At 38.8% G+C, this 26,892-nt stretch overlaps 1 protein-coding gene across 2 annotated transcripts in view; it reads left to right on the top strand.

The window, feature by feature from the left end:
- DPY19L1 (dpy-19 like C-mannosyltransferase 1) overlaps positions 1-25,402 on the top strand; it is an 89,955-nt gene extending 64,553 nt beyond the window's left edge. Inside the window, exons 14-23 of one of the 2 annotated variants that reach the window (XM_035020895.1) lie at positions 1,974-2,075; positions 6,689-6,760; positions 9,463-9,512; positions 11,869-11,893; positions 12,429-12,548; positions 13,960-14,134; positions 15,086-15,185; positions 16,357-16,482; positions 22,584-22,773; positions 24,157-25,402. In XM_035020895.1, coding sequence (XP_034876786.1) covers positions 1,974-2,075; positions 6,689-6,760; positions 9,463-9,512; positions 11,869-11,893; positions 12,429-12,548; positions 13,960-14,134; positions 15,086-15,185; positions 16,357-16,482; positions 22,584-22,740 — 927 coding nt within the window. In that variant the 3' untranslated portion in view covers positions 22,741-22,773; positions 24,157-25,402. The remainder of the gene's footprint in view (positions 1-1,973; positions 2,076-6,688; positions 6,761-9,462; positions 9,513-11,868; positions 11,894-12,428; positions 12,549-13,959; positions 14,135-15,085; positions 15,186-16,356; positions 16,483-22,583; positions 22,774-24,156) is intronic. The other variant, XM_035020894.1, reaches the window with a different exon arrangement.
- The last annotated feature ends 1,490 nt before the right edge of the window (positions 25,403-26,892 follow it).

Raw genomic sequence — 26,892 nt, 5'->3', positions numbered from 1 at the left:
CTGAGTTTCTCTTTTTCAGCAAATTGTGTCATCCTTGTTTCTTATGTCTTTGTGCTTGTTATGTAGCTTTTTCTAATGCTCGAGGGAAAGTGCTTGGCTCTTTTGTTTTCAACCTCTTTTATTTTCTGGTAAATGCATTTAAAGCTATAAATTTCCCTATTAGTAATACTTTTTTCTGTGTCTTACAAATTAACTATTTTGAGATTTTCTTTTTATGAAGGTTATTAAGTTTTATGTTATTTAGTTTCTAGCCAAAAAGATTTTTAAAGCCATTTCTAGTCATTTTACAATTTTATTGCATTTATGATTAGAAAAAAATAATTTGTATTACATCAGTTCTTTGAAATGTATTGTGGTATGGTATGTGAACATTTAAAAAATATTTTACTTATGGTCAAAAGTAACATGTATTCTCTCGTGAAGTTTATATTTTCCACGAGCATATTAATAATAATATTCCAGTGTTAACATCTGTCTGCTCTTTCCATTTTAGAGGGAAATATTTAACATTTCCAGTGACCACAGTCAGCTTATCTATTTCTTCCTACAGTGTTTTCAGCTCTCTATATACTTTGAATCCATACTGTGAACTGCACATATATTCATGATATGTATGACCTTGCTTTGCTTTTCATTTCATTAGTGTATGATGTCATTTGTTGTCTCTTTTCATATATTTGTTTTGTGAGACGTTACAATTGCTAACCTCGATTTCTTTGGTTCAATTTATCTTATTTCGTTGTCCTCTTCCATTTTCAGCCTTTCTACATACTTTTGTTTTAAACATGTCTCTTGTGGACAATATAAATTTGAATTTTATCCCTGAAACCCAGTTTGAGCATCTGTCCTTTAATTTGCGAATTTAAGGTCTTTACAGAAGGAGAGAATCTCAATTGTATATGGCAATTACCATTATATTGGGACTTATTTCTTCCATTTTGTTTGAGAGTTTCCATCTATTTTACTTGCTTTTTTAGATTTTTTTCTCCTCTTCATTGGATAGTTTTCTTATGCTATTTAAGGCACTGTATATTCTCCCTTTTGATTTCTTAAACTTATCAGCATACACTTCTTCCCCAACAAAGTAAAGTATTTTGGAATTCTTTAGCACATTCCCACCACCCCTTAGTTCCTACTCTCCCGGAGCCCCCCTGCTTCATATACGTATCATTTAGGATTTTAGCTATGGTTTGTTTTATATAATTTCCCTCTTTTTGTTTGGTTCTTGCTTTTTTACACAATAATGAATTAAAAATTTGGCAAGTGTTTTCTCATTTGTTAATTGCAGATACTCCCACCTTCCTCATATGGCTTTTTGTGGGAAGTAGATGAGATGATGTGAGAGCACTTGGTAGCATGTAAAGAATCACACAGATAATTGATCATCATTCAAAGGTGGATTTTATTCCAAGGCCTGCCCATTTTCTACTTATTTCAGTCTTTTTTTTTTTTTTTTTTAATGGAGCCCAATTTGGGGCTTGAGTTTACAACCCTGAGGTTGACCTGAGCTGAGAGCAACAGTCAGATGTTTAACCGATTGAGTCACCCAGGCATCCCTTAATCCCCTTTTCAGAAATCGATACTCATGTTTTCTTTTCTTTCACTCCATTGTACTTTGTCCCTTAGGATTGACAGATGTCTGTGTGTGTTACCAAGCCTGCCCCTCCTGGTAGGCTCGGGAAAAGGAGATGTTGTATAGTGTATTTTGTCAGGTTTAGCACACTGAGCAGGGAAAACGCCTTCGGTGTGTTGATGACGGATCGTGGAAGGCAGGTGTTGCCGGGAGCTGTCATTTGCCAGCAAGAGAAAGAGGAACCGTGAGCTTGCAGCGCTTTAACAGAAGCAAGCCTGGCATGGGAACAGCGAGCTCTGCGACGACGTAGTGGAAGCTTTTTTTAGATACTATTAAGATTGAAGTGCGCTACTACAGTATATGGCATAATCTAATGGTACCTCACTTTCTTCCTTCCTAGGCTCATATTGGCAACTTATTAACATCAAAATTCTTCAGTTACAAGGATTTTGATACTTTATTGTATACCTGTGCAGCGGAGTTTGACTTTATGGAAAAGGAGGTAAGATGCAATTTCTAATTTTCCTTCCTCAGGCTTTGGTCTATTCATTTTTCATGAAGGGTGCTCCTGTTATCTCAGACTCTCCTCTGTGCTGTTACCTCAGTGGGAAGGAATGGAAAGTGATGGTTTGGAGGAGGACATCCCTGCTTCCGTTAGTATGGCATCCCGAAATGTCTGGTCTTTTCTCATTTTGATAATTTAGAAGCAAGCATTCAGACTAGCAATAGTGTTTTGGATGAGTAAACACAGAAGCACTTCAAGTCGCCTCTTTTCAGGGACAGCCTTAATTCGGTGCTGCTGTCAAGCTCTCACATTTCCATTTACTCAGTGGTTGTTGATTGGAATGATCTCATTGCTTTGAAATATCATTGAGTACAAGTTTTTCATTCCAACGATGTTTTTCTTTCTAAAGCTATTATTCAGATGCTTAAAAAGAAACCAGAGAGTAGTGTGGGGGATTGTGAGATGGAAGTCTGCAGTACTACTTGATGTTCTTGGACAAGCGACTCTCATTTGATTTTCTGTAATAGCTTACCAGTTCCTAGTGGTATGCTGCAAAAAGATATTGGGGGACCAAATGAGGTATGTAGGGAAGTACTTTGATATTTTGATGATATTTTGTATAAAATATTATTTTGCAGCAATCGGTGAGCTGGTTTGGTTCAACAAGCATGTATATATGTATGTGTGTCTTTTTTTAACACCACCCATGTGGCCCCAATTTATTATGATATTTTATTATCTGTGAAACATTTTCCTGCAAAGCTATGTGTGTGTATGTCTACACTGGTCAACAATACTCTGTTTCCCTTTGATCCCCGCTGGGTGGTTACCTCTGTGTCCTGAGTTACAGACCAGGGGATGATAGTGTACCACACTGCAAATTCCTATCAACCAGACATTCTGAATTGAGCATGTGCTGCAGATGGACTGTTTACTCCAGTGACCTGTCAGTCTTCATTCCCAGGTTCTGGCAAATTTCGACACATAGTGGCTAATAAATAGTGTATGAATGATAGTGTTGAGCCCACTGAAAGAAACTAAGGAAGAGTGTCTTCCAAGACATTCAAATGCATGTTCATAGAAAATCAAGACTCCTTCAAGCAAGTGGTAAAGGAAATAGAAGGTAAACATCGGTAGACCATTAGGATATGGCGGAGGTCCTTTGACATTATGGAGGATATTCATGCCACTGTAACCTGAGAGTATGCACCATCAGTTAGATGATAGAAGAAATTTATTGAGGCATAGCATGACGTCAGTTAATTTGAAGACGACAGCAGAGCTGTTTGCAGCCTGCTCTGCCGCATCTCCTCCATAGGTAGCTTCACAGGGCCTGTGCAGTAGAGACAGTATGGTGCCAGTTCAGAGAAGGCGTCCATTGTCTGACACAGCCATACACTGGGGAAAACAGAACAGTTTCCCATGATATTATACTGATACGGAAAGACCTGTATAATGGAATGAACAAAATGGTATGGCCGTATTGACCTATAGTTAACACACATAGAATAAGGTGTAAGAGAGCAAAGTTTTAACAGTGGTTTTTGGCTGGAGAGATAATGATTAACTTGTTTTGCAATTTGCATCTTCAAAATTTTCAACAATAATCATATTTCAATTGTATTCTGCTTTAAAGTAAAGTAAAAACAATGAGGGGGATCTTTCCTTTCTAGATATGGAAACGGTTAGCAACACTATTTAAAGGACAAGGATACTAAGACAGGAACATTTTTATGGCCAAAAATAGACAGCGCTTGGATAGATCCATGTGTATGTACTTAACTATGTTTATGTGTATTTACTTAATAATGAAATGAGAGAAGCACAGATAAATAGTTAAAAAGTGCATTATTTCATAAATATTATTTGAAATATGGGATTTGGGGTGAGGAGTCAGGTTAAAGCCTTGTGTCACATTATGCAATAAACTTCAGTTAATTAACGTGTCAATATTAAATGAAGCCTGAAAAATTTGAGGGACGTTTCAATGAGTATTAGCTTCATTTTTTTAATGAACATAATAGCAGTGCAAAGCACATATGAGAATGATTAATAAATTTGACTGCGTGTAACTTAAAACATCTGTACCTTAAATATTATAAAAATTAAAAAGCAGATGACTAACTGGGATGACTCTTGCCATAAATATAACAAATGGATCTAGGGATTAATGTAGTAAGTATAGGAGATTGTCCAAATCAGTAAAAAATTACTGAGGACTCTTACCCTTCTCCACCACCAAAAATACATCCCCATTCCCACACACATATGTAGAAATGGGGGAAGGATATGAACAGACAACCCATTGGGGAGGAAATGCTGATAACTGATTAACATGTGAAACTGGTTGTTGTCTTTATTTTTTCTGCATTTTTAGTTTTCACGATGAGCATATATAACTTTTATGCTTAGAATAAAACCAAACATTCGTAGAAAAAGAACTTGTAATTCTAGTAGCACACACGCATGTATACACACGCATACCCCTCTCCCTGTGTGGTTTGTTTCATTTGCATTTGTCCTTGTGCATACACTCTATCTGATGGATCTTTTGGAATTGAGGAAATTGTATAATTTTATTCCCTTTATATTAATACTTTTATATATTAAGTCGAGTCCCTTCTCTTGGTTTCCTGCTGAGAGTTATACTGATCTTAGTCACTTCTTGTTCCTCCACTACTTCCCCCCATTTCTAATTTATTGTAATACTATAATCCGTGACATTATTTTACTTCCCATATACTCTCCCCTCTGACCCCACTGTAAGAGTCCCATTGCACGTTCAGTGTCTGCACACGTGACCACTCATGCTGTTCTGTCCCCTTCACATCCCCGTCCTTGTCGCAGTTCTGTAGGTTGGTGTTTTTAATGCTGCATGTGCTGGGATTGAAGCCTCTCCTGCCATTTCTTTATTGGGTGAAGCTTGCTCTGCAGTGGATTCCTCAGGAAGGGCCATAGGAGCCATAATCCTTGAGTTTTTACATGTTCAAATATTTTATCAGTGGCTTTTATACGGGAAGGTCTGGCTAGATGCAGAATCTTCGGCTCAAGGGATTTTCCTTGACTGTCTTAAATAAATTACCCCACCATCTTCCAGCCTAAGTGTTGCTGTCAAAGTTTGATGCTAACCTGATTTTTTCTTTTTATGAAAAATATTAAAAAATACCTTTTTTTAAAAAAGATTTTATTTATTTATTTGACAGAGAGAAACAGGGAGAGAGGGAACACAAGCAGGGGGAGTAGGAGAAGGAGAAGCAGGCTTCCCACTGAGCAGGGAGCCCAATGCGGGGCTCGATCCTAGGACCCTGGGATCAAGCCCCATATAGGGCTCTCCCTGCTCAGCAGGGAGCCTGCCTCTCCCTCTCCCTCTGTCCCTTCCCCTGCTTGTTCTCTCTCTCTCTCTCTCTCTGTATCAAATAAATAAATAAAATCTTAAAAACAAAAACAAAGTTTTGGAATATAATTTTAAAATTGTTTGAATTTTTTGTTAAATTTTGTTAAATACTTTAAACGCAATTTTGACACCTTGCCTTTTTAAGGTAAACCCTATATCTCACAACTTTTCTTACATTTATTGTTAGTTGTTATTAGCAAATATCTAAATTTTTGAATAATAAAATACTTTTGGTTATATGATTTTTGATTAGGTTAAGACAATTACAAATTTACAAAATAGAAATAAATGTATTTTAAAAGATTAAGTACTATGCAAATGTTTATAAAGGTAAATAGTAAAATAAAAACAAAAAATCTTCTTTTAATGGGACTTCTAACTGTGAAGTATGCATTTGGTATCAAAGTATCAAAATTACTTTTCTAATACAGAATAACAAGCAAGAAAAGTGGACTAATTAGAGGGAAAGTCAGAAAATACTCCTTATATTTTGTAGGATTAAAATGTACCAGTGTTTTTAAATACGGTTAAAGCTAGATTCCTCTTGATAAACATATTTGGGAAAGTATACATTATTTAACTCAATAATACAAGATTATTTTTGTGAGGGTAAATGTTGGTGGTAAGCAAATCAATTGCAATTGAGAAATTTCAAGCCTAGAGTTAAGACTGTGACTTCAAATGATTGAGAAATATATAGGATTGCAATGTGTAGGGGTTTGTTATTAAATGTTTCTGTGGTTCTTATTAAGAAAAGGTAAAAATGTTTTTATTTCTCTTGTAAACATTGGTCATTATTTTGTGTGTGTGTGTGTCTCTTGGGATGATGGTTAAGATTTTTATCCCCCACCAAATGTACAGGAAAAGCACATGCCATTTAAAGGAGTTCTGCTGACCTTAGGTGAATATTAAGTTGAGTTCTCTAGTTAGAAAAGTAGTGTGCAAAGAGGGAACAATAATCTTTCCAGTCCCAGTCACATTTTATACTTACAAGTGTTTGGGGACTGTGTTTATTTGTGTTTTCAACTCAACATTTTGGGGAAGTTTGTTTCTATGGAAATGCATCTTCATTTTTATGATGGGAGTAAGTGGGTATATTGGATGGACCCTAGATGGGTGAAGGCTCTGTTTATACTTATTAAAATTCATTTTGTTCATTATTTAAAATGAAATTTATCTGAAACTCATATTTTCAAAACATCTCTTTGAATTTCAGACTCCACTGAGGTATACAAAGACATTGTTGCTTCCAGTCGTTCTGGTTGTGTTTATTGCAATAGTTAAAAAGGTAGGTCTGTCAGACGAGATCGGGCGCGTTCAGGGTGGTGTGACCGTAGAGAAAAATGAAGGGGGGGAAATTGGAGGGAGAGATGAATCATGAGAGACTATGGACTCTGAGAAACAAACTGAGGGTTTTAGAGGGGAAGGGTGTGGGGGGATGGATTAGCCCGGTGATGGGTATTAAGGAGGGCACGTACTGCATGGAGCACTGGGTGTTATACGAAAACAATGAATTGTGGATCACTACGTCAAAAACTAATGATGTATTGTATGGTGACTAACATAATAAAATAAAATTTAAAAAAGGCCTGTCACTTAAGAGCTCTTTCTTTTTTTTTTTTTTAATTAATTTATTTAGAGAGTGGGCTAGAGGGGAGGGGCAGAGGGAGAGAGAGAGAATCTCAAGCAGACTCCCACTGGGTGCAGAGCCAGATGCAGGGCTCGATTTCATGACCCTGAGGTCATGACCTGAGCCAAAACCAAAATGCTCAACCGACTGAGCCATCCAGGTGCTCTTTAAGAGCTCTTTTTTTTTATTTTTTTAATTTTATTATGTTATGTTAATCATCATACATTACATCATTAGTTCTTGATGTAGTGTTCCATGATTCATTGTTTGCGTATAACACCCAGTGCTCCTTCAATACGTGCCCTCTTTAATACCCATCACCAGGTTAACCCATCCCCCCACCCCCTCCCCTCTAGAACCCTCAGTTTGTTTCTCAGAGTCCATAGTCTCTCATGGTTTGTCTCCCCCTCCGATTCCCCCCCTTCATTTTTCCTACTATCTTTAAGAGCTCTTTCTTATAATAAAGCACTTTCTTGTTTCTACCTAATAGTTAAGTATATTAAGTTACATGTTAATTTGACATGATGTTTTATATGGATTTGTTGAAACATATTCTGTATTTTCTTACTCCTAGCCCTTGATGAACATTTACAAGCCTTAAAAATATTCTACTATCTGCCAGCATAAAATAGACGTAGGAAAAGGATGGCTCGAGTTTTGGTAGTCATGTATTTTTGAAAGACATGATCAAAGAGACCATATTGACCCAGATACAGTTATTTTTCTCTTTGTAAATTATTACTGACTGACTTTTAGCTTTATGTAATATTTCACTAAAATATTTAATATATGCCATTCTAAGTCATCTGTGCATTGCTCACAAACTCCTGGATCGAGTTTATTGTTACTGATCAAAAAAATAGAATATTAATAATGTATTACCAACATCGATAAAATTGTTAGACTCCCAACTTGGCTTTGATAATGAAATTCTAAGCCCAGATTTAAATCAGGTCAGGGAAGTTCCAGTCTTTAGCCAAGAGCAGGTATGATATTCTCTTTTTTCTTTTAACAGTTGGTGAATTCTGTAACTGCAAGTGTTTTAAGAGAATGAATAAAGATTAATCTGTAATCAAAAAACAGATGATAGACCCTAAAGGTTTTCTGATTCGTAGTTAGTAATTTCTGTGTTAACACAGTGTTATATATTTGTAGAATATTCTGTACTATAATTATTGTTCATTATTATATATTTTTTACTCTCCCTGAACATATCACATGTGTTATTGCACCTGCTTATTTGACAGCCCTGTAGGGGATATTATTATCTCCATTTTGACAGATGCAGCTTTAGAAGATCAGAGAGGTTGTTGCCGCCTCACATCATGTCCATTAAAAAGCAAGGGAATAGGAAGAAACAAACTCGGCACCTTTCCCCCCTTACTGGGTGTTGTGTCGTGTTCAGCTTTGTAGTCCCACAAGCTTTTCAAATCTAATGAGTTTATAGTCAGTCAGTTTCTGCTCTGTGCCACTCTGTGCTTCCTTTGCCTTTTGCATACTTTATGTGGGTGTGCACCCAGTAGGTAATCAAAGAATACCAACGTTGGCAATTCAGAATGCATTAAAAAGACAGCAACCTGGATGGCTAGAGATGATGCAAACTGAGATGTTTGATTTAAAGAAGAAGGATTCAAAGGGAAAAAGGATAATTATTTTCAAATATTTAAAAGCCTACCACTTGGAAATAAGATTACACTCGTTTTGGCTCTTTAGAGTCATGGCCAATTCTAGGGGGAAGGATTTTTGACCAGAATTGATCTGGGCTGACTAGGAAAGTGTTACAGACTCAAGCAGCAGTTGGGTGGTTCTTCCAAGAGCTGGATGAAAACCTGTCAGCGGTGTCCTAGAGGACACTCACACTGGAGATAGGATTCAGATTAGATGACCTTCCAGTTGCTGCTCAATATGCAAACTCAGTGTTTGGTTAGTTGTCCTTATCAGTCTCTGAGCCTGTTGTCCAGATATGTGTATATATGATTAAGGAGAGGCATAGCCAACAACCTTGGCCTGGTGGAATTCTGCATGTGAACTGGAAGCCAGAAAGAAGGTCAGGTTTCAGGGCTTAGCAATGCCTCCTGGTTGTTGTCCACCTTCTGGGAGATCATTTAATCCATCTGAGCCTCTTGCTCATTTACAGAATGAGGATAATACAATCTACAATACAGGGCTGTTGGCTATTAGATATGATCAAGTACTGTATAAATGGAAGAGTATGGTGTTATAATTATGTCCTGAGTTATCTCTTAGCTCCATACTTCTCATATTTTTAAGTAGAAGTTTGAAAGTTTAGAAGATACTTCAGTTGAAATTTTGTTTTTCCCAACACAGCTCTTCTAAAGTGTTAAAAAATCTATTTGCAGATTATTAGTGACATGTGGGGTGTCTTAACTAAACAACAGGCACATATAAGGTAAATATGCTATTAATCATTTTGTTACATTATTAAGTAGATATTTACGATGTATTTTTATAGTTCATGTTGCACTCAACATTTGATAACTGGTGTTTTCGATTGTCATTCCTCTTTGCTTTTCTCATTATTCCCTATCTGTGCAGAGCTCAGAACATCACTTATTCATACTTCAAATTCCATCTGTACACTCCTACAGTAGGCCTACACATAATCTATATGTGAAGGACACAGCTTTGTGCTTCAGTTTAGCAGGGAAAATAAATTATTCTGTTGATGGTTTTAGGACCAATGGACTGTCTTTTGAGAGAAGAGCAGGGAAATATAAAACTGATTCCATACTTCATGTTTTACACAAACTAAATTTCAGATGGAGCAAAGATTTAAATGTAGGAAAAAAATAAAACCCCAATATTAACCAAGAGATTATTTTTAGAATTTTAGCACTAGAGAGGCCTTGTTAAGTATGACATAAAACCTGTAAGCTAGAAGGAAAGATTGAAAAGGCTGACCAGATAAGTATTTTGGTTTGATAAGATACTGTGAACATTGTTCAAAGAAAAAGACAAATTGGGGAAAATATTCACAATATACGACAAAGGACTAATGACTGGCATACATAAAGGACTTCTACAAATTAATAGGAAAAATGCTAAAACCCCATTAGAAAAATGAGTGAAGGACACAAAGAGGCAACTGAGAGAAAAATAAATTCTCATTTTTCTCTTTTCTGCTACATGTCCCGTGGACCTGCTTTCTGTTCTTTAACCATGGCGGCTTGTTTCCTGCCTCTGCAGTTTTGCCCTGGTTGTGCCCTCCGCTCCCCACAGCCTGGCTCTGCATGTGACCCACTCCTTTAATTCTTGTTTAAATGTCACCTCCTTCAAGAAGCCTTTCCTGACCATCACTTCTGAGGAGATTCCTTGTCTCCTTGCTTGTTATTCGCCGTTATCTCATGCTTTATCTTCTCTCTCAGCATTTATCACCCTTTATACTTGAACACTGGTATGCTGCCTGTTTCCTTTCCACCTCGCTCTTCTCTAGTCTTGCTGTCTTTGGAGTTAACCCCTTAAGAACCTTCCTGCTATGGGGCTCTGTACTGTCTCTCTCTCTGCCTGAGGGATGCTCAACCTCAAACCCTCCACTCCTTCAGGCCTTGCTCACATGTCACTCAGTTGGTGACCATATAGATTGACATACACCTTCCTGGTCACCCAGCATTCCTGGCACCTTTTGCCCTGCTTCCTTTCTCTCCACAGTACTTATCACCGTGTGACTTTTGCTCCTTTGCTTTTTGTTTGTCTCCCTTGACTTCTATGTAAGCTCTTTGAGGGCAAAGGTATTTTCCTGTCTTATTTCCTGCTGTATCTCCACTGTTATCAGTGCTCAATGAAATTGAGGATGGGTGGGTTTGTACCCTGTAGTCCCAAGGGGTTCATTTTGGTAGGGCGAGACAGATGGTAATCAAACCAGTGAACTGTGTTCACTTTTGAGGAGATAAGACAGGGAAATGGAGTAGGAGTGATTATGGAGAGGGGCACTGAATATGGGAGTCTCTCCGATGTTTGAGGGAGTAAGATTAGTCTTGTGTGACTGGAGCACGGTGACCAAGAGGGAACGCGGTAGACAATGAGTTTCAAGAACGAGAAGTAGGAAGAACATGTGCAGCATGGTAAGGCTTTGAGAGTTTATTCTCATTACAAAAGGAATCCACTGGAGGGTTTTAAGTAAGGAATTGGCATGACTAGATTATCTTTTTCAAAAAATTGCTGGCACCACTGTGATGATAATTGAAATGGGGTGGCCGGGAAGGGGTGGTGTGGGGTCAGAGGGAGATGTAGGGAGGGTATATGGGCCTTTAAGCATGTATCCTTCTCAGGAAATTGAAACTGTCAAGCAAAACTAAAGTGACTATTTGTATATTCCATAGCCGCTGCTGAAAACATCTTTCATGTGTGGTTTCCTAAATGATCTCTGTAGCAGCTACAGTTTATGGGGGAGCTCAGGGACCACTGGTGACGAGAAGCAGGGGTATGGAAGTATGAAGGCTTCAGGCTTCCCTTCACTCCCTGCTTTGCCAGAATATCCCCAGGGAGGTATCTCATACACCGCAGTGTGCCTTTTGTTGAGCCAGTAATTGTCCATGTAGTCAAATGTGCAGGGTATGCAAAGTCAACTGTCTTTTAAAAGATTGTGGCACCAGTTTCAGTTCGTAACTGTTAGTTATTTTTATTTACATATATGTGTCCTTGGAATATTATACAAGTTGTAAAACTCATATTTGTAAGATAATAATGCAAATAATTGAAGTAAATGCTTCAGTAATGATTCAATAGTATTTCTTATTCCATTTCAGAAAACACCAGTTTGATCATGGAGAGGTAAAGACTCAATATTACTAAAATTTTGTGTATATTTGGACTTTTCTTTCTAGTTCCGGTTTTTAAGTATTGGTAATTGTCACTAATCATCTTCAAAATAGGTCTGTATGTGTTTTTATGAGACTGTTACAAACACGACCATTCATTTGTTAAAGCAGTTAAGTAGGAAGCCCATTTCATCTGCTCTGATCATCCTCACGATGATCTGGTTTATTGTGTGAATGGTTGCTGCTTCCCTCTCCTGGTGATGCCACCTGTTTTTCTTTCTTCCTTCTTTTCTCTTTCCCTTTCCCTTTCCCTTTCCCTTTCCCTTTCCCTTTCCCTTTCCCTTTCCCCTCCCTCCCTCCCTTGTCTTTTAAAAGATTAAAAAAAAAAAGGGTAGAGCAGTTTGAAAGTGAATTTTAAGACTCATTTATTTCAGAAACCACAATATTGTTCCTAAGAAAAAGCACCCTTTTCTGGATATTCATCTATTTAACAGTCTATTAAACTTCACAGATAGTAAGAGTGAAAAAATGTTTTCTCTTTCTTTCAGCTAGTTTATCATGCATTGCAACTGTTAGCATATACAGTCCTCGGTATCTTGATTATGAGACTAAAACTCTTCTTGACGCCACACATGTGTGTGATGGCTTCCTTGATCTGTTCACGACAGGTAAGATGGTTGGTATGTTGGCGTTAGAGCTGCTATGATCACTTTACCCCCGCCTTGGTTATTGAGTGGCCCCCTAAAATAATACTGAATTGCTCAGAATTCTTTAAACTGTTGTAGTGAAAGTACTTCATGGTTTTGTAGTAACCTTTCCTAAAGGGCAAAGGCCAAGGCAGGTCATTTATTCTAAAATAGTCTTTGGCGTACAATGAATACTCAAGTAGTGTAGGCTGAATTCATGAGTGATTACTACAGATGTTGATAGAAAACAGAGCTTCATTGTAGAAATAATTTATTGTTGTTTTGCTCTTCCTACCCCAAAGAATTCTAACCAGTGATTTCAAGTTGCAGGTACTTTCAAATAGATGTTCTTTTTCGGTATCAGGCCTAAAAAATATTTTTTTTCATTTGAGTATACATTTGTATGCACATCCCTGACTTGACTTTTTAAAATTTAGTGTTGGCCATTTTGGTTATTTGCTACTTATGTTTCCTGGCTAACTGCCTCCTTGCTCTGCATCCACAGATTTATGCTTCTACACAGTGTCCCCTTTCCATCAGACCGTTGGCCAAGGTGCAGCAGCAGTAGCTCTCTTACATTTAGCAAATATTTACTAAGCATCTACAGCACGCTCTGGAGATGAGGGTAGAATGGTAAACAGAAGAATCAAAAAGCAAAAAAATATATATATATATTCCCTCAAAAAGCTGGATCTAGTTCTACAGACATATAGAGAACGTAAAGAGAGAATGATAGGGACAAAGTGTTATTGCGTGTGGACTATTTGAATGGAAAAATCAGTCAGCCTCAAGGTTCCCAGGCAGAATGATGGTGTTGTGTTAGAGAGGCAATGCTTACTGGAGGCCAGCTTAGGGAGGAAGCCGCTCTTCCTGACTGCCCCAGGCTGGGACAGGAAAGGAGGCTAATGGGAAGCCTTGCGTCTTAAATCCCAGCCTGCACCATGACTGCAGGTAGAGAACCTTGCCCCGGGGAAGGCTTCACAGGTGTGGGACCTCTGCGAACACATGGCCCACCCTCAGAAGGACCCTACACCTACTTGGATGCTCTTCTGTTGTTCTTTTGAACTTCTAAATAATTTTTGAACAAGAGGCCCCATATTTTCATTCTGCATTGGGCCTGGCAAATTATGTAGGTGGTCCTGGCTTTACCTGAACCTGGAATTAGAACAAGTTGAGAGAACCGCTTCTTAAATTATGTCCCACCTATGTAAGGCTAATGGCCAAATTCTTTTAATCCCTCTGGTCATTGTTTCTGGAACTTTTTCTTAGAATAATTAGTCCTTTATCTGGGAGTCTGCCAGACACTGCGTTCTTCTCTGGGAAGAACTTTCGTTTATTGGATGCAGGCTGCCTTGTACTAACAATTATCAATGTATTCTGCATTTGGTTTCAGCTGTTTGGATGGCTCTTTTGCAAAGTACATCCTGGGGCTGTTGTTTTTGCTGTATTAGCAGCAATGTCAATACAAGGTTCAGCAAATCTGCAAACCCAGTGGAATATTGTAGGGGAGTTCAGCAATTTGCCACAAGAAGAACTTATAGAATGGATCAAATACAGTACTAAACCAGGTAAGGTTCCCCCATAGTTTTATATGCCACAGCAAAATCTTAAACCCACATTACTTCCAATGACCTCACTCTTTCTAAGCAGTGCTGCTTCTAGATTATTCAGAAAAAGGGAGATGTCAATCTTACTTAAATGGTTTGCAAAGGAAATGTTATATTTTCTTAGTAACCTATTTTGCTTTTTTCCATAAATTCTAATGTTTTTTCAGAATTTATCCGAAGTTTTATGTGGCATGATTTAAAATAATTTTTGTTGTGCTTATTTTCCTAATGAGTTTTTTTTAATGATTTTTTTTTTTTTTAAGATTTTATTTATTTATTCATGAGAGACAGAGAGAGAGACAGAGGCAGAGGGAGAAGCAGGCTCCCCGCGGAGCAGGGAGCCCGATGCGGGACTCGATCCCAGGACCCTGGGATCATGACCTGAGCCGAAGGCAGACGCTTAACTGACTGAGCCACCCAGGCGTCCCATTTTCCTAATGAGTTTTAATCTTAGTCTTGCACATTCCTTCTTGAAGTGAACTCATGGAATATGACACTTTATTCAAGGGAGATTTTGTTGTTATCTGAGTATCAAATGACTGAATTTTAAATCATTTCCCAGAATTCCTTGGTGCTATAAAACTTTCCTAGCCAATTCATTAAACTTCTTTCCTAGAAGCAGGACGGATTCCTAAGACATTACAAAAACAAACAAACAAACAAAGCCCCAGGAATCCTCACTGATGAAAGGAGGAGGCTCTAACTTCCAAAGAAAATGGTTTATCCAAGCCAGGGGGCTGATAGCCATTTTACCAGCCAGCTGACTTCAGTCTGGTTCTTCCATTGAATCTTTAAGTCGTGAACCTCTCTGGGCTTCCACTTTCTCACCTGGGAAGTGACCGAGTTGACCAGAAGGAGACCCTTGTAATGCTCACTGAGTGTCTTCCTGAGACCGTCTTTCCTGCTTTGCAGATGCAGTGTTTGCAGGTGCCATGCCCACAATGGCAAGTGTGAAGCTCTCTGCGCTTCGGCCCATTGTGAATCATCCGCATTATGAAGATGCAGGGTTAAGGTTAGTACACAATTCTCACATCACCCAAAACAAATTTCTCACACAAATCCTGAGTGAGGGAACCAGTAAAATAATGAGTGTTTCCAGAAGGCTGTGGCAAATGGGAATTTATAGAATTAGGGGAGAAAACAATGCTGAAATAAGAGGGCTGAGTCAGATACAAAACTGTTTATTGGGCAATAAAACTATAACCTCTGGGGTTCTCTTCTCTACTAGGCAGCAAAATGAAATCATAGCATGTCTGTCTTCTGCAGGTGAAGTGCATTGCAAGACACCCAGGTCCTTATTAGTCATCACCCTCCTTAAGCTCCCCAGAAGATTCATGAGCCTCTATCTTTTATTAAGGTTTCCTTTTGGCTATTTTTCTTGAATTCTGAGGAGTCAGTTGATGGAATCCCATTCAGAGATTTGAATTTATTCTGATTTTCACCCATATAGCCTACTAGAATGGTCTTGGTTTTTGTTTTTTATATTTTTCATAAGTTAGAGTATTGTGTTCTCTTTGAAAAGGACATAGACTTAATTTTCATGCAATTTCTGGGTTAGGTCAAGCTATTCATTTCCTAAGTGACTGGGTGAATCCTATTAATCTGTTCTTTTGTGTAACAGTGAAACTTCTATTTTATAAATAAAAAATCTTTTCACTAAAAATCAATCTCAGTAAGCTTATTTCCAGAACAGTTGTGTTGAATAAGTTTAGTTGTTGTTTTTTGGGTTTTTTTGTTTTGTTTTGTTTTTTAATCTAGGAATAAAACAGAGAGCCGTGAATGCCAGTTCTGGCTGCGTCATAGTTGGGACTGCAACTATGGTTGCAGTGTGGTCTGGTAGCTGTGTTTGTGTTCATCCACACACGGCATGCCTTACTCTCACGTATAATGGGGTCATGGAGAATACAAAACTAAACCAAGCAAGCAAACAAACAAAAAGACTAAGTTTGGAAATGCAGGGATGCATTAAACTGAACCTCTTCTCCCAGGACTCTTATGCTATGCTTCTACCTTTTTCTTTTGACCTCCCCGATGCCCCTGAGCAGGAACTCTGTGAAGAATGTTCTCTTGACCTGACTCTTCTGCAGTCTTTCTTCTTGTTCCCATTCAGTGCTTTCTTCCAAATAGATTGATTGCATCCTTTTAATCTTAAAAATCTTCTGCCCAATTATTTTTCTTTAAAGAGCCAGAACGAAAATAGTTTACTCAATGTATAGTCGAAAAGCAGCTGAAGAAGTGAAGCGAGAATTGATAAAGTTACAAGTGAATTATTACATTCTAGAAGAGTCCTGGTGTGTAAGAAGATCCAAGTGAGTATTCAACACAGTTAATATTTTATATTCATAAGACATGAAAATTAATTCAGTCTTATGGCAAATGCTTTACTCGTCATATATGGGGGATATATGTAACTTTCAGCATAGTATAAGTGGTAAAACTTTTTAGATCATTATTTGAATTGGAATTTTTTCCTTTCTACTCATTACAGATTTTTTTTTAATAATGATTTGCATGCATACACTACCTTAAAGGTATTATATTGGCACTGACAATTTCCCAAATTGCTCATATTTGCCTTTGATGTTTTTAAAGACTTTTAGCTTAAAGTCGGATGTATTTTCTTTTAAAAAGACTTGCAGAGTCTGCAACCGAATAATGGCGATTCTCACTGTAATGAAGTAAGGCAGGCAGCTGAGAGGGCCCCCTTTGTGCATGCCACATGTCTGCACCGTGTCCGTGAGGGACAGGCCCACCCTCCCAGCGTCACCTCAGAGCGACCCTTCCTTCTTGCTGTTCCACATCTAATTTGAGTGGGGAAATAATTAACTTTACTGTGACCCACATTCTCTTGGGTTTATAGTTTGAAAAACTATTTCCACTCAGAGAAGTCCATTAAGCATAGAATAGCAAAAGTTAGTAAGCTCTGCAAAGCAAATATGAATTGTGAAGTTGACTGTTTAGAAATCTTACACCTGGGTGACGAGACAGCCGATGACAGGAGCTTGCTTTTAAAATACCAAAGCATTGGCTCCATGAGGATCACAGACATGAGAAGTTCATTAGAGATCAAGAGTATTTTATGGAATACTATTATTTTTAAAATTCTCACTTCCCTTTAAACAGAGGCCTTTGGAGGTTGCTGTGTTTGTGGCTTAATCATACTTACTCACCATGTATTTCAGTGATACACAAGGGTGTTAAGACAAAATAATTAAATATTGACTCAGGAGTGAGAATTGTTCTGTGATGCAGTAGCTGTCCACATTGCCCACAAGGAAACTCAAACGATTGTTGATTATTGAATGATTTTCCTATGACTGGGTCCCAGGTGACTTGAATTGAATCAGGATCTATACAAAATGTTCTTATTCTTAGAGTTGTAATTCAGAAAATGTTTTAGTTCCTTATGAACATAAGAATCTCGCTTTTAATTAACTTTGTTATATAAACTTAGGGCGAAAAAGTCACAAGCATCTCTCATAACAATTTTATGAGGACATCGTAATGTAAATGAATGGTAGGTTGACATTTGCAGTCAGGAGAACATAGTTTCTTTTTTTTTTTAATTTTTATTTATTTATTTATTTATTTTTAATTTTTTATTCTTATGTTAATCCCCATACATTACATCATTAGTTTTAGATGAAGTGTTCCATGATTCATTGTTTGTGCATAACACCCAGTGCTCCATGCAGAACGTGCCCTCCTCAATACCCACCACCAGGCTAATCCATCCTCCCACCCCCCTCCCCTCTAGAACCCTCAGTTTGTTTTTCAGAGTCCATCGTCTCTCATGGTTCGTCTACCCCTCCGATTTCCCCCCCTTCATTCTTCCCCTCCTGCTACCTTCTTCTTCTTCTTTTTTTTTTTCTTAACATATATTGCATTATTTGTTTCAGAGGTACAGATCTGAGATTCAGCAGTCTTGCACAATTCACAGCGCTTACCAGAGCACATACCCTCCCCAGTGTCTATCACCCAGTCACCCCATCCTTCCCACCCCACCCCCCACTCCAGCAACCCTCAGTTTGTTTCCTGTGATTAAGAATTCCTCATATCAGTGAGGTCATATGATACATGTCTTTCTCTGTTTGATTTATTTCACTCAACATAATACCCTCCAGTTCCATCCATGTCGTTGCAAATGGCAAGATCTCATGCCTTTTGATGGCTGCATAATATTCCATTGTATATATATACCACATCTTCTTTATCCATTCATCTGTCGATGGACATCTTGGCTCTTTCCACAGTTTGGCTATTGTGGACATTGCTGCTATAAACATCAGGGTGCACGTACCCTTTCGGATCCCTACTTTTGTATCTTTGGGGTAAATACCCAGTAGTGCAATTGCTGGATCGTATGGTAGCTCTATTTTCAACTTTTTGAGGAACCTCCATACTGTTTTCCAGAGTAGCTGCACCAGCTTGCATTCCCACCAACAGTGTAGGAGGGTTCCCCTTTAGGAGAACATAGTTTCTTGACAGAGATTTCCACCCACATTGTGATCTTCTTTATTGCCTTGGGCTTCACTCTAGTTCAGTGATCACCCTGAGATACCTATAGGTTACTGGAACATAAAAATCATGCTTTTGACCTTTTTGTCCCCAAGCTAGTGATGAGGCTTGATTCAAGATTATTCATTTTTTTTCTAGACCGTGCATAGTGTTTTGAATATGTGGGAATTGCAGAGGCTGGGGCGCTTTGTATTCTAAGATGTTGATGGAGCTCCTTGGATTTGCCTCACTGTAGTGGTCTCATGTTCTGATGGGCAGATCCAAATGACTTTGGATCATTTCCATTTAGCGCTCACTTATGGGCACTAAGACTGAGAATCTGGGGTGGGAGTGTGTGCTCGATTTCCCCATCTGGACCTTGACTTGCCCCTATTGTGTTTTTCCAGCAGGAATGGAGAGGAGGAAGCTAAGGGAAGTGACTTTCTCTAATCTATTTTCCTCAGTAACTAAAAAAGCACTCTCCATCTACTGCAAGATTTAAGCTGATAATAAATCTCAGGAAACCTTAGGCAGGTGCACTCTGCTTCAACCTTGAAACAAAACACAAGCTGCAGTTTCTGTTCTGCCAGGGAAGCAAATCGGGGACTGAGGCAGGAGAGGAAAGGGAAGAAGGACTAATATTTAGTGCAGTAGGAAAACTGAGTTTCTTGACAGAAGGATCTTCTTTAATGCTTTGGACTCCACTGTCCATTTCAGTTATGCCTGAGACATCTGTAGGTTACTGGAAGAGAAAAGTGTGTCAGAACAGGGGGAGGAAGTAGGGACTCAGTAGGAGAAGAAAGGGAAGAGGGACTCAATATACATCTAGCACTTAAACTGTGCCCAGCTAATTGGTGAGCACTGTATTTATGTGATCTCAGCACAGTGGCTTTAATTGTGTGGCTTGATTCTTCTTTAAATACTTGACACCACGTGTTCAGATACAATACGAAAATGTACTCAAATGCAAGTTGTAGATGAGTTTTTAATTATCTACTCTTTTATTCTCAGTTCTCTGCTTTCTTTCTCATTAATTCCAATAATAGAGTTGACATACAATTAAAACACATGAATTCAGAATAAAATCATTCCCATTTTCAATAATGCTATTTAAAGATCTGGCTGGCTGGCTCCTGGAGGAGCTTCCGGAAACTGGATAAGGACTACAGGGTGTTTCACTTAGGCCGACGGAGCTCACAAAGGCAGCTCTTAGCCTTCTCTTTCTCCTGAAAGCAGGTGAACCCAGGAGCCAGGTAGTTTTCTCTGCCCGTGTGTTGTGCTCTTTACTGCCCACAGCCAGCCACGTAGTCACGGTTGGGCCTCAGCGTGTGTGAGAAAATTAAGTGGTAGAGAACCTAAGCCCAGTCTTACTGTCATAAGTACTCAGTGTTGATAGAATCTGGTGTCAGGGAGGGTGTGCAAAAAATGTGTCCTCTACACTCTTCTTGAGAACACTCACTGGTAAAACCTTTTGGGAGATAATCTGACAGGGGCAAAGTGAAAATTGTGTAGCCCTGTGATGTAGCCAGAGTGCTGCTTCTAGAAGTTTAACTTGCAGAAAGGTACCGGCCCAAGAATGTTTCTATCAACATCACTTTACAACGGCAAAATGGGAATCAGAATATCCATCCATGAAACAGTGGTTCATTAATACATAGACGTACTAGCAACTATTCAAAAGAGTGAAGTAGATCTTCAGGTGCTGAGGTGGAAAAATGGTCACGTTTTCTTGTCAAGTGAGGAGTCCCAAAATAATCTCATTTTTGTAAAAGCAACCCAGGAGCATCTACATATATAAATCCGTGCCTATGTTTGTACCCATTTGTGTCTGAACTTGGATGAAAGAGGCCTCGCAGAATGCGTGCTGGATTGTGTACACAAGCCACCTCTGAGAAATGGCATTGGCAGTGACAGTGACTTTCATTTTTTTTCTTATTTTGATAGGCCTATATTTTGGCACTTTTTGGATGGTAGTTAGCTTTAAATTAAAGATGTTATTAAGAAAAAGAGAGCATATGTACTCCTGCCATGGTGCTTGCCTCGTGGAGAGCAGGGGAGTGGGGCTGCCTTTGGGAATAAAAAGGACATGTTGGAAATGTTTTTTTCTCTTAAAGTGAAGCAACCATGACAAAACATAAGCAGTTGCCAATTCTCTATAAATTTTCTTGTGTTTTGTATTTTTCTGTTTTTTTAATTTCTCAAATAGCACATAAAAATTGTGAACTCCCTTTCGCCTTTTTTGTTTTTATTGATATTTTGAAAGAATTCAGGCCAGTTGTCTTCTAGGAATGTTCCATGTTTGGATTTGTCTAATTCCTTCCTCATGATTAGATTTAGTTGAGCAAACTGTGGCAAGAATATTAATTACCCCAGAGGGGTTGTATACTCTCCATATGTCACTTGAGGAGGTAGAGATCACTCTGTTCTGTCATTGGTGATGCTAAGTTTGATCACTTGATCTATTAAGGGGACAGATCTCCTTTAGAATTAATAAGAAATCTGTGGAGATACTTGGAGTCCATTTGTTTATCCTCTTTCTCAACAACCTTTCACCAGATAGTTCTTGCATCCAGTTTTGATTCTTGCCTGAATCCGTTATTACACTGGTAACATAGATTTGAAAGCAATATACCAGGTAATGAGTAGTGGGGGCAAGGATGGATTTGATAAATAATAATTAATAAATGGACCTAGAGCTCTTGGCTATCTCAGTGGAAAAATTAAATTAAATCTCTACCTCACACCATACAGAAAAATTAATTTCAGATGAGCTATAGGTCTAACTGTGAAAAACAGAACTCGAAAACTTTCATAGAAGACACAATGTATATTCTCATGATATCGTGATAGGGAAGAATTCCTTACACAAGACATAAAAATCACCATCCCTAAAAGAAAAGAGTGACATTTTGGAATATAAGAACATAAAAATCTTCAATGTAATAAAAGCCAAAAAAAAGAAAAAAGAAATTTGTGAACCTAGTGAAAGCCAACAGTTATATCTAGAACACTGCTTTAGATTGAAAATAAATGTTACAGGGACACCTGGGTGGCTCAGTCGTTAAGCATCTGCCTTCAGCTCAGGTCGTGATCCCAGGGTCCTGGGATCGAGCCCCGCATCGGGCTCCCTGCTCTGCGAGAAGCCTGCTTCTCCCTCTCCCACTCCCCCTGCTTGTGTTCCCTCTCTCGTGTCTCTCTCTCTGTCAAATAAATAGAATCTTTAAAAAAAAATTAAAAAAAAATGTTGCAGTTATCTGCAGATGTTATTGGGACAAATATCACACAATGCCAATTTCAGTTCTGCTATTCTTTATAAAATATATTGCTTTTAAAATTTAATTGTGCATTTAGCTAAAACGTGAGCTGAACACCACTGGATTTTCTTTAAATTGACTCATTCTAGGAGACCGTAGTGGGAAGTTGCATAAATGTGACCTAAGCATATCTGCCAATTATAATTTTCAAGTCAATATAATACATTAACCTCTTACTGTGTGCCAGGCACAGTGCTAGCTAGATACAATCGCTCTCTCTCTCTAAGTCCTCATGACACACCCACGTCATGGGTATTCCCCATTTGACAAATACGGGGAGAGCCTGTGAGCTATCCAAAGCCACATTCTTGCTAAGTAGCTGAGGCAGAATTTAAGCAAGATCTCTCTTGATCAACTGAATTCATGTATTTTTGTATGTCTTTTTCTTTTTTCTTATAGTCAACTTTGCTGCATTCACCTTGTTCTAAAGAGAATTTATGGCAGCTTAAATAAGTATAAATAACTATAATAGGATTTTTAAAACTAACTTAATTTACATAGAAAAAATGAAATGGGGGCAGGAATCTAAAAAGTGTGCTTTGCTTCATCTGCCATATATAATGTACTTTGATTTTTACTCTGTACCTTAATTTCTCTAGGCCTGGGTGCAGTATGCCTGAAATTTGGGACGTGGAAGATCCTGCTAATGTTGGGAAACCTCCCTTATGTAACCTCTTGGTGAAGGATTCCAAGCCACACTTCACCACTGTATTCCAGAACAGTGTTTACAAGGTCTTAGAAGTTATAGAAGAATGACTGCTGCCTACAGACCTACAGAGAAGTACATCAGTAATGGTTTTAATGTTTTGCTAATAACTCATGCCTTGTTTTTAATTCAAATCCCAAAAACTTTTATAGGTAACTGTTTTCAAATAGAAAACATTTTGTTTGGTCAATTCAAATGTTGTTCTGATTGTAAAAATACTTATACCTTAATCAGTTGGTTACTATTTCAATGCAGCCCTTTAAAATTTGCTATGCAAATGAGTATATGTTTGTACCTGACTTAAATATTTGTGCTAAAGTGAGTGAGCAAAGCTACCTGTAAAAGAAACATGATGGGTCATGACAAGGAAGGCATGAAAATATCGTGAGTTCTGACCGTTGTAGGCTGATTTTAGTTTATGGACTCTTGGTGCTCCTTGCTTCCTCTTCTGCCTCTTGCTTTTGTCATTTGGACATCTCCGTGACTGTCGTAAGCTCCTCAGCTGTGTTGGGCCCCTGTCATCACATCCGTAAGAGCAGATGGGGCAGACATGGGTATTTGCTATGTGGACTTATCTGTTTCACTTCTTCATGTTCTTTTGTTTCTTGTTGCTCTTATTAACGAAGCATTTCCTGCCCATTACTAATCCAAATTCTTGGATCTAGTGGTCAGGACCAAATTCCTGTAGTTACCAACCATGTGGCATTAGCATGTCTTCTCGCTCCCCTTTCTCCCTCTTTCTCTCCCAGCATTCTTAGTCAAATAAGTGTCATTTACTCGTTTAGTTGCTTCGAAAGTACTTATTCTTGGTTAAAAAAAATTTAATGGCAATTGTGTATTTTTCTCGTTTTTGGTATTATTCAGATGTTTATATTTTAATACCTTTAAACCACTGTAAAAATTTTTCATGTTTAATTATAGTTTTAAGATCAACTATTTTGAATGACCCAAATATAATGCATCTACAAACTAATGTGTATTTGAGTAGACATAAATTACAGTGGAACAGTAGACTGTAGTATGTGTAGTTTTTCTTTTACTAGTAAGATACAGTAAAACATGACTAATTTTTCTGTCAAAAAAGTAAACGCATAATGAGAAGGAAATGGAGTTTTTATATTTTACTTTTTAAATTGCCTGTCTTTAGTAAGACAAAGCCTTAAGCCTTATGTTATAATTTGGATCCCCAAAACAGTCATTTCAGTACGAGGAATGAATATATTCAGCCTTCCTCTTTATGTTTTTTTCCTTTGTATTTATTTTCATTTTGAAAGATTCCCAAACCTGCTCTGAATTCCTAGTGTGAATTTCTGTTTCTTAGAAGTTAATTTGTGTGAAATGAGATTCTTCAAAACAGTGGATCCTCATGGTTCTGAGAAACGGTTTTAAGATTTTAAAGTCTAAGCAAACCATGACTCCGACGGACTACACATTTAATTACACAGTGTTCTCTTTATTAACCACAGGCAGCTTAACCTCATTGTGGACTGTCCTTGAGACCTGAGTCCTCAGGGATGGTTTCCGGTGCCCACTCCTGGGAGCCACTGAAGAGCTCTTCCCTTTCCGCCTTCTCACCAGAGCCCAAGGACAAGCCTGGTCTGGGGGAAGCACTAGCTTGCTTAGAGCAGACAGCTGCAAGGACAGCCTGGGCGGGCGAGCGCGCAGCCCGCGTTTCCGGGGAGCCTCCTTCTGGCCGGAGCTGCCGTCAGTGTCTTCGGGTGCCTGCCCCCTCCTCCTCGCTCGCTCGCTGGGTGACTTTTATTTCTTGGGCTTCTGCCAGTTTCAGAAAATAGGGAAGCAGCTGGGGAGTCGTGGATTAGGAGTAGAATTTGAGCAATGATGCAGCAATCCAGAAAGATGGCACGAGGGCACTCGAGGCCGAGGTGGCTGGGAGTCGCCGTGGGCGGGAGGAGGGAGGCGCGCTGCGCGCCCTGTGACACTGTTCACGGAGACGTGGCTGGCTCACACACGCAGCGGGGCCAGGTTTTCCAAAACTGTGCTTTTAAAGGCACTCTCTTTTCTCCCCACCCTCCAGTCACTCCCTTCCTGAGGAGTTCACATGTGATGATTGGAAATTCTGTACCGGAAAAACACCAAAAGACCGTTTTGACTGTTCATATGCTGGGAAAGGTTGAAAGTGGTCCAATTAGGTTGTTCTTTTTTCTCCCCATAGGAATCCTTTTATAATGGTATTTATTAACGTAACCCCACCAGCAAGCTATGATTATAGTTCAGGCCAGTCAGTTAAGAACAGAGGCCTTGGGCTGCACGGCACACTCAGCCTTGGTCACATCTGCTAGCAGCCAGTGCCGTAGATGAGCAGTATCTTTTATGGCAACACAGAATAGTAGTAGTTTCCAGACACATGACAGAACAGTATTAAAGCTCAGTATTTTACTCATTTTTAGCCTTTAAAAATATTTTTTTTTGCTTTAGTGTGAGGAAGGTAAGGATGGCAAGGAGGTGGTAAAAATAGCTCTTGCTGTCACATATGAAAAAACAAAGTGGGGGCAGTATTTCTATAAGCAGAAAGCCTCTAAAAAACGCTTTGCAGAAAAAGTATTGTGTTAAAACAGGACAATGATATTAAGGAGAGCGTGAAACGCTGTATCAGGAATAAAGTGGTATCACATAGAAGTATTGTATTTTTATGAATTTTATGCCAGTTGTTTTACATGTACTATGTATGTTCAATAAAAAAGATAATGAAAAATCTAGAAAGGTTTTTTTTATTATTTTCATTTCTACCTTGACTCTTCACATGTTCAGCCTCATTCTGTAGTCAGATAACCATGAACTTGGTGTGTGGCAGGCTGTAGTCCTCAGTGATGGGGGAGGGTTCCAACAGTGGGTCCATGAAACTACTTAGTCCTCTTCATTGGGGCCGTGTAGGTATTGGGGTTACCCATACTCTTCTATATTTATGCTATTACACATTTACATTACTTTAGCATTTACATCAAGGGACACAATCATTCTTTAAAGTTGTAGTTTGGGGATAATTTTAGAGTTACTGAAAGCGTTTTCCCATACATTAAACTATAGTGTGGTCTCATGATAATTCCTAAATTATATCTCCATGTTTTTGCTTGATACAAGCATTAGCTTTGTCTGTCTGTCTGTCTGTCTATCTATCTATCTATCTATCTATCTATCTGGAGGAAAGACAGTTTAGCTTAGTTCATGCCTGTATAATTAATTTCTTTACACAGTGACACCTTCCTTCTCTGACATCTTTGGGAGTGAAGTGTTTCTAATCCAGTGGTTCTCAAATTTAGTGTGCCTCAGAATCACCTGGAGGGTTTGTTAAAACGCAGATCGCTGCACCCCACCACAGAGGTTTCTGATTCAATTCGCCTAAGGTGGTGGGGTGGTCTGGATGTTTGTGTCCCCCCAGAATTCATATGTTGATATCCTAACCCCCAAGGTGATTGTATTAGGAGGTGGGACATTTGGGAGGTGATTAGGTCATGAGGGTAGAGCCCTCACGAATAGGTTTAGTGCCCGTATAAAGAATCCCAAGCAAGCTCCGTTGGACCTTTCACATTGTGAAGTTACAGCTACAAGTTGCCATCTATGAACCAGGAAGCGGGCTCTCACCAGACACTGAATCAGCTGGCGCCTTGATCTTGGACTTTCAGTCTCTAGAACTGTGAGAAATAAATTTCTGTTGTCTCTAGGGTAGCCCAAATGGACTAAACAGACGGGTCCCCAGAATAGACGTTTCTTTTTTTTTTTTTTTCCTCTATATATTTATTTTTTTTTTATTCTTATGTTAATCCCCATACATTACATCATTAGTTCTAGATGAAGTGTTCCATGATTCATTGTTTGTGCATAACACCCAGTGCTCCATGCAGAACGTGCCCTCCTCAATACCCACCACCAGGCTAACCCATCCTCCCACCCCCCTCCCCTCTAGAACCCTCAGTTTGTTTTTCAGAGTCCATCATCTCTCATGGTTCGTCCACCCCTCCGATTTCCCCCGCTTCATTCTTCCCCTCCCGCTACCTTCTTCTTCTTCTTTTTTTTTCCTTAACATATATTGCATTATTTGTTTCAGAGGTACAGATCTGAGATTCAACAGTCTTGCACAATTCACAGCACTTACCAGAGCACATACCCTCCCCAGTGTCTATCACCCAGTCACCCCATCCCTCCCACCCCACCCCCACTCCAGCAACCCTCAGTTTGTTTCCTGC

The sequence above is a fragment of the Mirounga leonina genome, unplaced genomic scaffold (assembly GCF_011800145.1).
Source record: "Mirounga leonina isolate KUSES-001 unplaced genomic scaffold, KU_Mleo_1.0 Mir_174, whole genome shotgun sequence".
In the NCBI taxonomy this organism is placed as follows: domain Eukaryota; kingdom Metazoa; phylum Chordata; class Mammalia; order Carnivora; family Phocidae; genus Mirounga; species Mirounga leonina.
This window is presented reverse-complemented; position numbering and strand designations above follow the sequence as displayed.